This window comes from Lycium ferocissimum, unplaced genomic scaffold (assembly GCF_029784015.1).
Source record: "Lycium ferocissimum isolate CSIRO_LF1 unplaced genomic scaffold, AGI_CSIRO_Lferr_CH_V1 ctg2090, whole genome shotgun sequence".
Classification (NCBI taxonomy): Eukaryota; Viridiplantae; Streptophyta; class Magnoliopsida; order Solanales; family Solanaceae; genus Lycium; species Lycium ferocissimum.
In genome coordinates, this window is record NW_026719358.1 from 116,472 (window position 1) to 130,865 (window position 14,394).

Sequence of the window (14,394 nt, forward strand, 5' to 3'; positions counted from 1 at the left end):
TTGACGTGTAGATGACAGGTGATAAAAGGAGCAAGGGTATTGCTACTGCCCCAAAGAAACATAAAAAGAGTAGTAGGGCTTTGTGGAAAGAGCCAGGTCCCGCGGTGACTAGAGATAGAAGTCCGTCGCCGTATCCACCACCACGGGGCGCTCCATTACCTCATCCACCACGCGGGGCTTTATTACCTTATCCACCACGGGGCGCTCCATTACCTTATGATCATTCTATGATGATCGGCATGGGCTATACTCAACCGTCTCCGTTCAATTCTGTGGACCCCCATGTTTCTCCACGTCAGGGATTCGCTGAGGCACCTCCCCTTACACCTGGTTATGATACCCCGCAGGGCTTCAGTCAATTGCCTACCGGATCTCAGCGGGCGACGTCTAGCGGTACTCCAACGGCTACTCCAAGCCCGACTGTATCACATCATTCTTCAGCATCTACTGCACGGTTTGGGGCAAACGGTCTTCACCAAAGAGGTAGTAGCTCTGAGCCCGACAATCGTACCACAGATGAAAACTTACCTGCAGGTGGTGTGGTTGCTCCAGTCTTTGGAGCGTTATGCTGCCAGTGGGCGCCTGATCATCGAGCCTGTGGGATATAGGTATGAGATATCCTTTCACGAGATGTTATTTGTTTATGTTTTTTTTTTTTTTTAAAGCAAAGTCCACTAGGCTATGAGCCTAGGGCTGATTCAATGCATATAAAAAACCATCTGAAACTTTCCATGCATAAGTATAATCTTCCAAAGGTAATAGAAGTGCTTATTATTTTCACTATATAAAGCTTAAGCATAAGAATTATCTTACTTTAGAACATCACAAGTTAGATTCTCTCATCCTACTTTCCATGTGAATAAAATGCAGTATAACTATGAAGGCGATGTAGCACTCGCTCCAATAAGAAAGAAACACAGAGAGTATCTGAACTTTTTATCTCATAATCCAACCGAAACCAAATAGGAAATTAAGAAAACAAAAAGCTTCTCTGGAAAAGGACGGTTTATGCTCTTTTTTGGGAAGAAAATTGGTTGTAGATGGCTGTTGAAATAAATAACAGCAAAACTGAGCTGGGAGGTCAATAATCTTGACAGGGTGGAAAGAGAATATTTACCTAAAAAGAATGATTTAAGTGGTTTACATATTCGAGAAAGAATCCGATTATGTCCGAATAATATATAGCTATACTACTGCTATAAAATCATATTATATACTCAATCATTGGCTACTTGGTTTCTTCATCTGCACATAACGACAACCAACATATCATGAGGACTGATGAGAAGTGCCAATATTTTTCCCTGAATATGCGGATCAAAGATCTATATAATAATTGAAATTAGAGATAAAAGGAAAAAGAAAATGAAAGAAACATTACTACTAATTTGGAAGAAGAAAAAGTGGGGCAGAATAATACCATTGAGATGTTAAACCTCTAAGTGTTTAATTGTTTATGTTTTTTCAGTTTTTTACCGGACAAAGCTTCAAGAATTCTTTCGCGGACGATACAGGGTTGTTTCACGGACTCGCCGACTTGGGGCAAGATGGAACCAGACCAGAAGAGACAGATCTATCTAACCTTTAAGGTATATAGATTTATTTTTTTTGTTCAAATAATTTACTACAATATTGATTGATTCCTTATTAATAAACTCATTACTATTCATTGCAGAGAAAGTGTTTCTGGCTTCCGGAACATGAAGCTCATGTCGCCCAAAACTTCGAGAAGAAAGCAGGGCAGCTGCTAAAGGGTGCATTAGCAAGGGTCCGTGAAGAACAAGCAAAGCCTGATTGGATCCGTCCTGAGGCCTATAACAAGCTATTGCGACTGGGCGTCCGATGAATTTAAGAAACAAAGTGAAAAAGGAAGCTGGCCAGAAATTCTACAAAGGGTGGCTCCCTACACACTAGTGGGGCTAAGAGCCAAGCGGCTGTGAGGAAGGAGCTGGTATTTTTCCTTTGGTCCCATTGTAGGATAATCAATTTATTTCGTTTTCTTTATTAATTACTCAATTATTCTTTTTGCAGGAACTCAAAGAAAAGAGGATATTGCCTCAAGATGAGGCATTCAAAATCACTCACGTGAAGAAGAAGAAAAACAGTGAAGAACCAGACGAATGGGTCGAGGAACGGGCTAAGCAGTCCTACGTAAGTTTAATTGAATTTCTTTTTCTAAAACAGAAGCTTCTAATTTTATGAAGCCAGGATTTCACCCTTTGGTGTGCAGTATATATTTTGCTTTTATCTCTTCACTTTCTCTAATTGGTTCCATATGAATATATGAAAAAGAGAAGAAAACTATTTATATATAGTAGTAGTACTACTGCAAATTGCAATTCGCAGCTTTTGTGGGTGGATATAAGTGAACATATAAGGAAAGATGTTTTCTTAAATTGCTAATATATATCAGTACCGAAGTTCAACTCAACTCTAATAAGAAACAAGAAACAAGGACCAGTTTTGGAAAATTGTGGCTTTGGCAATGGTCTTGATATCTTTGATGTTTGGTGCTTTTGGAGTAGTTGGTTATTTTGCTTTTGGTGAAGATACTAAGGACATAATCACTACTAAATCTTGGGGGAGGATTGCTTAGCACCTTTGTTCAGATAGGCCTTTGCATAAACCTATTTATCTCTTTCCCACTGATGATGAATCCAGTGTATGAAATAATGGAAAGGAGATTTTGTGAAGGCGATTCTTGCTTGTGTTTGAGATGGCTTGCGGTTTTGATAGTGACATTTATTGCATTAGTTGTACCAAATTTTGCTGATTTCTTGTAACTTGTTGGGAGCAGTGTATGTGTTTGTTTGGGGTTTGTGTTGCCTGCTTTATTTCACTGGATGGGTACTGGGTTCTCTCATGCTCTTTATAGTTGCCTTTCTTACCTACTATTGTATGATGTTATTGGCCTATGCTAGGCGTAAGCTTGAATCTCATGTGTCGGCTAGCAATCTCATCTTTTGGTGATTACGCTTGCTGTGTGTGGACCTGTTGGTAGAATGGCTGTTGATGTTATGATTGTTCTCTCCCAAGCTGGTTTTTGTATTAGTTACTTGATTTTTGTGGCTAATACTTTAGCACATTTGTTTAATTATTCAGTTGCAAATCCAGATCCCAAAATCTTTGGAATTTCACTTAAATCAGTGTATATCAGGGGCTGTTTCCCATTTCAGTTGGACTTGAATTCAATTCCCACACTGACCCTTTTAGCCCCTTTGAGCATTTTTGCTGATATTGTTGATTTAGGTGCTATGGGTGTTGTGATGGTTTCGCTTTAGATGGTGCATTTATGGTCATGGGCTCATGTTTTGCAGTCTATGGAACCTATTCTTCCCTTATGGAGATTTTTGCAAAAAAGGCTTAAGTCTTTTTAAAATAGCATTTCATAAGATGTATATTGTGGGATACTGGTCTAGATTGAGTCCAGTTTAATGCTGAAGTGATTGTCAAGCCAGAGAGTTAGTTCCCTGTTTGTTCTACTGGTAATAAAATTGTTAAGCAATATATACACATATACATGGCAAGTGATAAGCAGCATTGGTGTGTGAGGGTGTGAGAGTAAGTAATAGTCATGTATGGTGATTTATGGCCAATTTGGTTCTCTTTTTAATACTACTAACTAGAATTATTAAATTTGCATTGTAACTAATGGTAAAGACTAGCCAAACAACTGGTTCAGTGAAATGATGAAGTGCCATATTTTCTCTGATGCATATTCCACTGATGTTGTTGCAATGTAACAGTCAGCTGCAATTTTTATAAACCTGCAGAGCATAAACTCTAATCCCATATCATTACCTTTGTAGTTTGGATCAATGAGAATAGAGTATAAGTGAAAAGCATGCAAAGTGATCTGTTTTCCCTTCCATTTTCAGATTTTGAGAATGGGGTGCAAGTTCGAAATTGTACTTAAATATGCTTCGATAAGATAGTGTCTTAATTATATTGGTTTTACCATTTAAAAAGCTAATTTTCCTTGTTCAATTTCAGATTCAATATCAACTATCACGGGCTGAGTTATGCAGCAGTCTGCCACCTGGCACAGAGCCTACAGCTGAACAATTGAATGAACTTTGGATGGCGACTGTTGGTGGCCCCACTAGGTTTGGCACAACTTATGGAATGCCAAATAGAGCATTTCGTAAATTCCAGTCGCCCTTGCAAGGCATAGGTTCTTCCAATGATGCTGGGTCGTCAGATAGAGCGAGTGTTATGGCCATGGAGCAGAAGATTGTTGAGCTATCTATCCAGTTACAGGCCTCGGAGGCTAGGGAGAGGCGGAGGGACGAGCAGCTACAGGCTGCGGAGGACAGGGAGAGACGGAGGGACGAGCAATTTGCGGGTATGAAATCTCAATTAGACTTATTACTTTCTTCGAGGGTGATTCCCCCTTGTCCTGATGACGCTCGTAGCTCCAAGCATCGACCTCCCCATTCTCAATCTAGGTCACGACATCGAGAGGTTGGTCAAGAACACAGACTTGTAGATGAGTCAAGTAGTGGTGATGATGATGGGGAGCACGTGTCAAACACAATACGACATGGTTGAATTTTAAGTATCTTACTAACTTATGAAATTTTTTGGTGGAATTGTAAAAATGTGGAAGTGTTTGGTGGATGTTTGTGAATGTTAAAGTAGCTTGATGTTGTAGACTAAGTTAATGTAGATTAATTAGTAGAATGTTTTGTGGATATTTGCAAAGGTTGAAGTAGTTTAATGTTTTGTTGTGAATGTTGAATTACATTTTGATTCAATTTGAAGTAGTTTCGAGTTAAATTTGATGTAGTGCGGGTTGTAGCATGTTATTATATGCGCTTGTTAGATTGTTGGCAGCTAGTATAGCTGGTTCTAGCTAAATGTAGAACCGATTTTCATTGTTGACAGGTGGGCAGCTGCAAAAGTAGCAGAATGCTGCCAAATTTTCTGCAGAAAACTGACCTCATGAGGTCGGTTTTTTTAATTTCATTTTCCAGATTTTAAATAAACTGACCTCATGTGGTCGGTTGTGTTCAATTTTGCGAAACCGATGCGGTTGTGTTCATATCAATATCCACATTTTAAAGAAAATGAGGTCGCGCGGTTCATGATTGTCATTATTCATACATTTATAATGACCGCCTCATGTGGTCGGTAATATAAAAATAAATAAATAAAATTTTCAATATATCGACCACATGAGGTCGGTAACTTGAAAATATACAATATAATATAATTTACGGACCCCATGTGGTTGTTAATATTTTTATTTAAAAAGTAATAATTTAATATACCGACCACATGAGGTCGTAACATAAAAATAAATAAATAAAATTTTCAATTTTTTTTAAAAAAATATATAATTTACAGACCCCATGTGGTTGTTAATATTTTTATTTAAAAAGTAATAATTTAATATACCGACCACATGAGGTCGGTATGTTAATTTTCCTTTTTTTTTGATGAATCATGTACCGACCTGGTGTGGTCGCTTTTTTCCGACCACATGAGGTCGGTATGTTAATTTTCCTTTTTTTTTTGATGAATCATGTACCGACCTGGTGTGGTCGCTTTTTTCCGACTTCATGAGGTCGCTAAATATTTGCGACCAGCCCATACCAGACCTACTTTTGAGGTCGGTTTTGTGGTCGCATTTTTTTAGAAACCGACCTCGTGAGGTCGGAAATATCACATTCAAGAGAATTCATATTATTGTTAAGCTTATCGTCATATGCTTATCTTAAGCCTTCAAATTAAACTCCTTTAGAATCTGCCGAAATTCGGGCAGCATCTCCCCTATATCTTCTACTCCCTCCAATCTTCAAAACAACTCCCAAAGCATAACAAAACAGCAACAATTCCATAATCAAAAGATTACATTCAAACTACACTCAATTCAATCCCAAAACTTCTTTTCATAATCAATCCATAACAACAACTTCATACAACACCTTATACATTCGTATACGACAATTCCTTAACATAATTATTATCCCTCATAACAAGATTATGCTAAAAACATACTAATAATTATGACTCAAGTTAATTCACAACTCAAAATATTATCAGATGCATATTTGAACTTTTACTCCAATTTTCTTCTCCTCAAATCTTAACATAATTACCAAACAAACTCATAAACATGAAACTAATGTTAAATATTACCTCAAAATTCAAGAATACTTCAATTCCATGGTTTCTCCACCTTAAAAATACTCACCCAAATATCTTCAAGAAGAGGAGACAAGTGTAGACCTCACTTGGAAACCCTTAACCACTTTAATCTTCACTTTGATCCTTGGTTTGGGCTTGGAAATATGTTGGAATATGTTTGGAGAAGTTTCTAGGACGTCCTAGGACTTGAGGCTATCTTAAAAATGAAATAAAAATGACCAAAATTATCATAGAGACTTGTAGGAATATATGTGCATGTTATGGAAGTTGGAAGAATGTTCTAGAGGATTTGGGATATGTTTAGGGGACTTTGGATATTGGATGAATGTTGTGGGAAGTTCTAGAGAGGTGTGGAGATGAGAAATGGTGAAAAATTAAGTGATTTAGGTGACTCAAGGGGTATATATAGTAGTCCAATTCGGTTTGGAGCTAATGGGCCAAAATTGGTGGGCTTTTAAATGATTTCTAGAATTTCCGGGTAGGTTCGCCGGCTTCTGGCAGTCCATTTTAAAATGTCCATAACTCCCAACTCCGATGTCGTATTGATGAATGGTTTATTGTGTTGGATAATACACTTAACGAACTTCATTTTAAGCTCTTGAAACACCTCAAAACTCCTGATATCCCAGGAGATATACCTCTCGGAAGTTGACCTAAAATTTCTGTCCAAAATTCCGCCAAATTTTTTCAAATTTTTGACAAATTTTTCTTCGATTTGCTTGATCCCAGAACCTTTAGACACTTTCTTAACACTTGTTAAGAGTACTCCGTAACCTTATAAGGGTTCTATGACCTCTCCGAGCTTACGTTAGTCTACAAACGACGTGAAAATTTTTGAGGTGTAACAGGAAGGGAATCTCCTTCTGAGTCAATCTGGTCAAAGATGAAGCAATAGCAGGAAAACCCTTCATGAAGCGACGGCAATGGCTGGCAAAACCTCATAAAACTACGAATCTCAGTAACAGTAGTGGGCCTCGCCCAACCCCTCACAGCCTCAATCTTCTGTGGGTCAACCATAATCCCATCCTTAGACACAACACGGCCCAAGAATGTTACAAACTCCAACCAGAACTCACACTTAGAAAACTTAGCAAACAGACTATGTTTCTTCAACAATTCAAGAACAGAACGAAGAGGGCTCTCATACTTCTCTCTACTCTTGGAATAGACCAAGATATCATCAATGAACACAATCACGAAGGAATCAAGGAATGGACTAAAGATGCCATTCATCAAAGTCATAAATGTCGTCGGGGCATTGGTAAGCCCAAAAGACAACACCAGAAACTCATAGTGTCCATATCTCGTCCGAAAGGCTATCTTCGGAATATCTTCCGCCCTGATCTTCAACTGGTGGTAGCCTGAACGCAAATCAATCTTGAAAAAAACACTGAAGCACCCTGAAGCTGGTCAAACAGATCATCAATATGAGGCATAGGGCACTTGTTTTGAATAGTAACTTTGTTCAGCGGCGATAATCAATGCACATCCTCATGGCTCTATCTTTCTTCTTCACAAATAACACAGGAACACCCCCAAGGGGAGACACTCGGTCTAATAAACCCCTTGCTCAATAAATCCTACAACTGCTCCTTAAGCTCTCTCAACTCAGCAGGTGACATCCGATATGGCGGAATAGAAATAGGGCAAGTGCTCGGATCCAAGTCAATACAGAAATTAATGTCGCGATCAGGTGGCATACTCGGCAGATCCGACGGGAATACCTCCGCGAACACGCTCACAATAGGAATAGACTCAAGGGGTGGATATGCAACAGTCATATCAAGAACATGAGCCAAATAGGCTAAACACCCCTTATTAACTAACTTCTTCGCCTGAAGGAAGAAAATGATCTTCTTCGGAGCGGGACTAGGAGTACCCCTCCACTCGAGCCTAAGAATGCCCGGCATGGCTGTCTTGGCGTGACAGTTTAATATCACGTGATAATGAGAAAGCCAGGACATCCCCAATATAATATCAAAGTCCACCATATCGAGAATCATCAAATCTACCCAAGTGTCATACCCCATACAAGTAACCAAACAAGACTGGTAAACTAGATCAACAATCACAGAATCTTCGACCGGAGTAGACACATGAACAAGTATATCTATGCTATCACAAGGCAAATCCCAACCAACGGCATGAAATACAGATACATATGAATAGGTGGATCCAGGATCAAATAACACAGATGCTGCTCTATGACGGAGAGAAATAGTGCCTGAAATCACAGCATCTGAGGCCTCTGTCTCGAGCCTACCTGAAAATGAAGTAACAATGGGCCCCACCACGTCCAGTCTTAGATATTCCTCTCGTACTCTAAGAACCATCTCTAGCTGACTGGGATCTACCTCTGGAACCATGAGAACCACCGCGGCCTGACTGAGCGCCGCCCCTCTGAGAAGTACCACCTGGACCACCAAATGATGTTAGAGTCCTCGGCGGCTGATAATCCCGCCTAGGTCGGAGACATCTCCTAGCAACATGCCCCCACCTCTCCACAAGAATAACAGGTAAAAGGAGACGAAGGCTGATACACTGAAGCTGAGGACCCGAATGAAGCAACCCTGTCTACTGGTTTGGAAAACGAACTCTCTAGAGCTCTCTGCCAGGGTGGCTCACTGGGGGAAGCTTGTAAAGCTGAATGCACAGGGCTGCCGGATTATGGCTGATGCGGCCTAGAAGACTGACCGGCGCCCCTCGAACTAGAACCACCAAAAATACCAGTTTGACGCGGTCTCTTGTCACCACCACTAAATGCACGGGCCTTAGTTCCCTCAATCATAAAAGTGTGCTCGATGATGGACTGGAAGAAAGCCCCCATAGCCTCCATCTGAAGGCAAGGAATCTATAGAGAGCCGACTAGCCCTCCAACAAAACGCTTGATCCTGTCAGCCTCAGTAGGGATCAAAGGAGTAGAATAATGGGCTAGATATAGAAAGCGGGTCACATAGGTCTCCAAAGACATACCCATCTACTCAAAATGTAGAAACTCCTCTCTACGCGCCTCTCTCAAAGACCGGGGCATATACTTCTCAAGGAAGGCACAGAACCGAGTCCAAGTCGGGGAATAAGCCACGAAATACCTCCACCAAGTCTTTGCGTCGCCACGAAACTGGTAGGACACATAGTAAACCCCATGAGTCTCCACAATCCCATCCAATGCGGCAACTCATGCATATCCAGGATAAACTCATAAGCATCCTCAGATGAAGCACCAAAAAACCTCAGTAGCTCTAATTTTCTAAATCTCCCAACAAGGTCCACAGTTGGACATACGAGCGCACTCCATAGGGCTAAGATCATGGCGACTATCGCATCAATGCGAGAGCCATGGGCTGTGGCGGACGTGCTACCCAGTAGGTCCACGGTCGAGGTACGCGCCCTAACTTTGGTGCCGCGAACCCCCCGCGGAGTAACACACCGGCGGAAGCTTGTTGGGCATCAAGATGAATAAGACCACATTAGTATCTGCATGCGACCGAGTAATCGGGGTACGTGCGGAGCCACATCCTACTCGAGACGGAGATCTCTCTCATCGTTTGTCCTACCGGGAGCCACCCTTCTGGCCGGGGTGCAGCCCCCGGCCTCCAGCTCGTCGCCCCCTTTTGGTACGTCGCTCGCCTCGGTGCCGGCCGTGGTACGCGGCTTTGGCACCTGAACTCGGGCCATAATTGCTCGAGTCCTCACCATCTGTGAGAGAACAGATAAGAGTCAGATACCAATTAGAATAAAGTAGCGCGAAAGAATGAAAGAAAGTGAGATTTTCTAAATATCCTATAGCCTCTCACATATAAGTACGGAGCTCATCGTACCGATCCGCAAGAATCTACTAGACACGCTCTTGTATTATAGATCGGGAAACCTAGGGTTCTGATACCAACTTGTCACGACCCATTTCGGCTAAGCCGTACCAGCACTTACCTTTCCCACCTCGATAAGCGAACCCTCAACCCAACGATAAGTAAGTAATAAATAAATCAAGCGGAAAAGAATAAATACCTAAGTCCTACAATGATATATAACAGAATAGTGCGGAAATAAAGAAACGCCCCCAGGGTCTGATCTAGGTCATACAAGAGCATCTAATGAAAAATATACAAGTCTGGAATATTATTACATAAATCTGTCTATGTCTCAGAATAGCAGTAGTAAGACATAAAATAGGATGAGTATTCAAGGCAGCGAACGTCTCGTGCTCACCCTGGAAACTCGCAACAATGCTAATGTCAACGATAAGCCAAGAGAGATGGAAGCAGATCCAACCTGATATTCTGCATTCATAACGGAATGCAGCAAGTGCAGATCAGTACAAAACAACGGTACTGGTTGGTATCATCGGCCGACTAAGCATAGCTAACATAATTCAGATAATAAAGCAAGATAGGCAAATAAACCAACAAGTATAAGTCAAACATAATCGAAGCCAAGTACACGTCATCGCCCAAGTAGAGCGTCTAATCCCAAATGTGCCAAGCCTCAATATATCAAATCCGAATCCAACATCACAAGTACAACACCAAATCATCTCAATGTAAGTCGTGATAAAATGTAATGCAATAATGTATGGATGCAATGAAATGTTGTGTACACATGTACTCCAGACGGAAATATTGACATCTCGGTAGCACAACCCAAGATGACTCGCGAAGTCTAAGTGCTACTCATCCCGGATCTTTGCCCAATAGACAGATGAGATCACGGATCTTTGCCACGGCAGATTCTCATCGGTACCACCCTAGGGGACCCGCGGAGTCCATGCACTCACTCAATCTACGATTCCAAAACTAACATCGGATATCAGACTCTCGCATCACTCTCATTTTAAAACGAGCTCAGCTCATCAGAGTGTTTTATCAAGTACAACCAGCGTCTCATGATATCATGAAGAATGAGAGTGCGTGCAATGCATGTGTCAACATCAATAATCTTGCTCAATATCACAAGTATCAATAATAGGTACGCCAACAATATCATGAAAGACTACACAAGTCATATAGAACGCTATCCGCATATCAACATCAACCAGTAAGATACCACAATATCACAATCAAGATGGAACAATAGATTCCAATATTTACTAACAGTACGTGGCATCAAGCCAACACAATGAAACAGTCAAGTCACAACACAACGAGGTGGCTAGCCCCAATCACGCAACAGGGCCCAACCTAAGACAATATCCAACCCAACTTCATACCCGAAGGTTTACATGCTTTCTCCGACAATATAATCTAAATATATGCATCGCTATACGAATTCTCACCAAGGGTAAGCCATAACCTACCGGAGAACAACAAACACCGACAAATCACTCTTTCGCCTTCCCCTTCCGTTGAGTCTCAAGATCAATAAAGTCTAGGCATATTCGAAATCTAGATTAGAAATCATGAAGAACAATACTAATACTACCATTCAATTTAGGTCAAATCCAACCCTAGAATTTGGGGAAACGGGCCTCACAAGGTCAAAACGGGAAATTCATAAGTAAAATATCAAATTAAGCACTAGGTGATCATAACCCAACAACTAATTGCTAATTTAACTCAAGGATTCCCCTAATTTTGAAATTGAAGAAAACCCCTTGGGTATAAACCTTAACTCTTTGATTCAAGAATTCAACTCTAATAATGGAAGATAAATGATCAATAACCTTAGATTCATCAAAATCTAGCATAAACTCCATCAATTTCATCATTAATAAACGTAGATAGCAAAACCACCAAACCCACTTTTAATCTTCCTTTACTAAGGAATTGATAAGGAAAGAGGAATTCTTAGATGATTAGGATTAATGAAATAGCAAAAGGATTAGGAGAACTTACCACCAAGAATCTTCACTAGTAATCTCCAAGAACAGATCCCAAGAGCTCTATTTTGGTAATGGTATTAAATGAGGGACTAATGGCTTTTAACACTTCATTAAATGAACTCCTGCCGGCAGTCACCCGCTCCACACCTAGGCCGCTCCATGGTGCCACCGCTACGGTCGCTTTTCCAAATGGCCGAATCGCTCCCGCGGTAGGGTGTTCCGCGTCTGCATTGCCGCGTGCTTTTCCCCCGGCCAAAGCGGGCACCAGACACGTAAATCCACCCAAATTTCACAATTCAATTCAATTTTTTGACTAATTCCCGAGGCTATCTCCTCACATACCACACACATAGACACACATAAAATACGCTACGAACGCGCTCGTGGCCTCGAAATTCCCAACAGAGATTTCGTTGACCGAGTCAACCCCCGATACCTTAATTTTAATTTTCCAACCCAAGTCCCAAATACATCCGAGTGCATTGGGAGCCGAACCAGATATATACATAAGTTCTAAACAACCATCCGGATCTCTCGAAATCGACTAATTTTTTTAAAAAGTCCGTTTACCCAAAAGTCAACTTTGGGTCAACTCTTTTTCACTTTAAGCCCATATTTCATAAAAAGTTGTCCGAATCCGATCTAGACACCTCGGGAAGCATCCAACTGTTCCCTCGGGTCAAAAGTGAGCTAACCATGCTCGGAAAAGGGCGAAAATGCCGAAAACACTATAACGACCAAACGGGTAGTTACAACCAATCAATAAGTCAATATCAAGGAACACTAGTCACCATGCCACAATTCATATCAAGACTCACGAATCAATCATCAATAGCATGAATACGGGGTTACTTCAAATCAACAAGAAGAGTATTCATTAACTCCTTCTTATCATTTCATAATAGTTAATCACAAAATAAGTCAACCAATATCAATTAAGGAATTTTTAACCACACTTTATGTCCGAAGCCCTAATCACGCTTCTCTATCAATTTCATAACATATCAATCAACTAATCAAAATCTAGCGAAGTGGGTAACCTACCTGATCCGGGACAATGCACACTCCGCAATAGCTTTCCCTTGCTTCGAACGTTCAAAGTCTAGAAATATAGCGTTACGTAGGTATTCTAATCATCTACTCAAACAATACAACAATTAGGAAAAAGAACCCAACTACTTCTACCCTTTTCAAATGGGTGAACTATCACTAAGCGTAAATTCATCATAATATCAACCCCAACCCTCATACTATTCCCATTCATGGGTTTTCTAATCAATTCAACCCTTTTACAAGCAGTTTTTATGCCAATGTTATCATCTTTATGAAACCCGAAGTCTCAATCAACTAGTTCCACCATTAATAAGCAAGTTCTCATCCTAGGAAATGATAATCTATACTCCTAGATGATTAAACAACAATAAAAGCAATAACCCATTCATTAATCAAGGGTTTCTTAAGTTCTAGGCTTTTAGCCCTTTCATTCACCATTAACGGATCCTTAACTAATCCTGGAATCTAACATGATGATGGAATAAACAAAGTCGGTAGTTGAGACTTCAAGTACTCCTAGCCTTTAATTTCATCAGAGAGTTCTTGGAAACTATTTTGGAGTTATGTGGGGAATGGGTTCTAATAAAAGAATATAAACGAGGGGCCTCACGTCGACATTGCGGTCGATAATCTCCGACGGTCACCTTTATGGGGAAGCCTCCCGGCATGGCGGATCTCATTAATCCCTGGCTCCACACGGCGATGAAACGGACCCGTATAGCGGTCCCTCTCGGTGGGTCATTTTGACGGTCGCTCGGTTTTCCACTAGTTTCTCACCCCCAACACCAATACGAGGCCCTGGGGACGTAAACAAAACATGCACATATATATAAACGCGCTTCGGAATTCCCAACGGAGGTCTAGTTTTCTAAGTCACCCCCTATAACGACCTAGCGGGTCGTTACATCAGATACCAATTAAACACCCGTTTGTCCCCGAACGGACAAGGAAGAGACACAAGGGAAAAATACCTGACTCAATGAAAAGCTAGGGATAATTCTTTCGCATATCGAATTTTGTCTCCCAAGTAGCTTCCTCAATAGGACGGTTTTTACACTAAAGCTATTTCCTTCAACCTCAACTTGTGAACTTCTCTATCTAGAATAATAATAAGCTCTTCTTCATAGGATAGATTCTCGTCCAACAAAGAGAATCCCAAAGAATGATAAACGAACCATCACTATGATATCTCTTCAACATAGAGACATGGAACACTGGATGAATGCCTGACAAACCTGGGGGAAAAGACAACTCATAGGCTACATCCCCCATGCGATTGAGAATCTCAAACGGACCAATGAATATGGGACTAATATTACCTTTCTTCCCAAACCTCATCACACCCTTCATGAGTGAGACCTTCAATAAGACTT

The 14,394-nt window shown here is 40.8% G+C and overlaps 2 protein-coding genes across 2 annotated transcripts; both read left to right on the plus strand.

Moving 5' to 3' along the window:
• Positions 1 to 11: 11 nt before the first annotated feature.
• Positions 12 to 608, plus strand: LOC132043086 (uncharacterized). Its single transcript, XM_059433577.1, has one exon. The coding sequence runs from the start codon at positions 12 to 14 to the stop codon at positions 606 to 608; it is 597 nt and encodes a 198-aa protein (XP_059289560.1).
• A 256-nt stretch (positions 609 to 864) lies between these two features.
• Positions 865 to 4,705, plus strand: LOC132043087 (uncharacterized). Its single transcript, XM_059433578.1, has 6 exons — positions 865 to 923; positions 1,469 to 1,589; positions 1,676 to 1,768; positions 1,874 to 1,951; positions 2,032 to 2,151; positions 3,994 to 4,705. Exons 1-6 carry the CDS (start codon positions 865 to 867, stop codon positions 4,549 to 4,551), a joined length of 1,029 nt encoding a protein of 342 aa, XP_059289561.1. The 3' UTR covers positions 4,552 to 4,705.
• Positions 4,706 to 14,394: the final 9,689 nt, after the last annotated feature.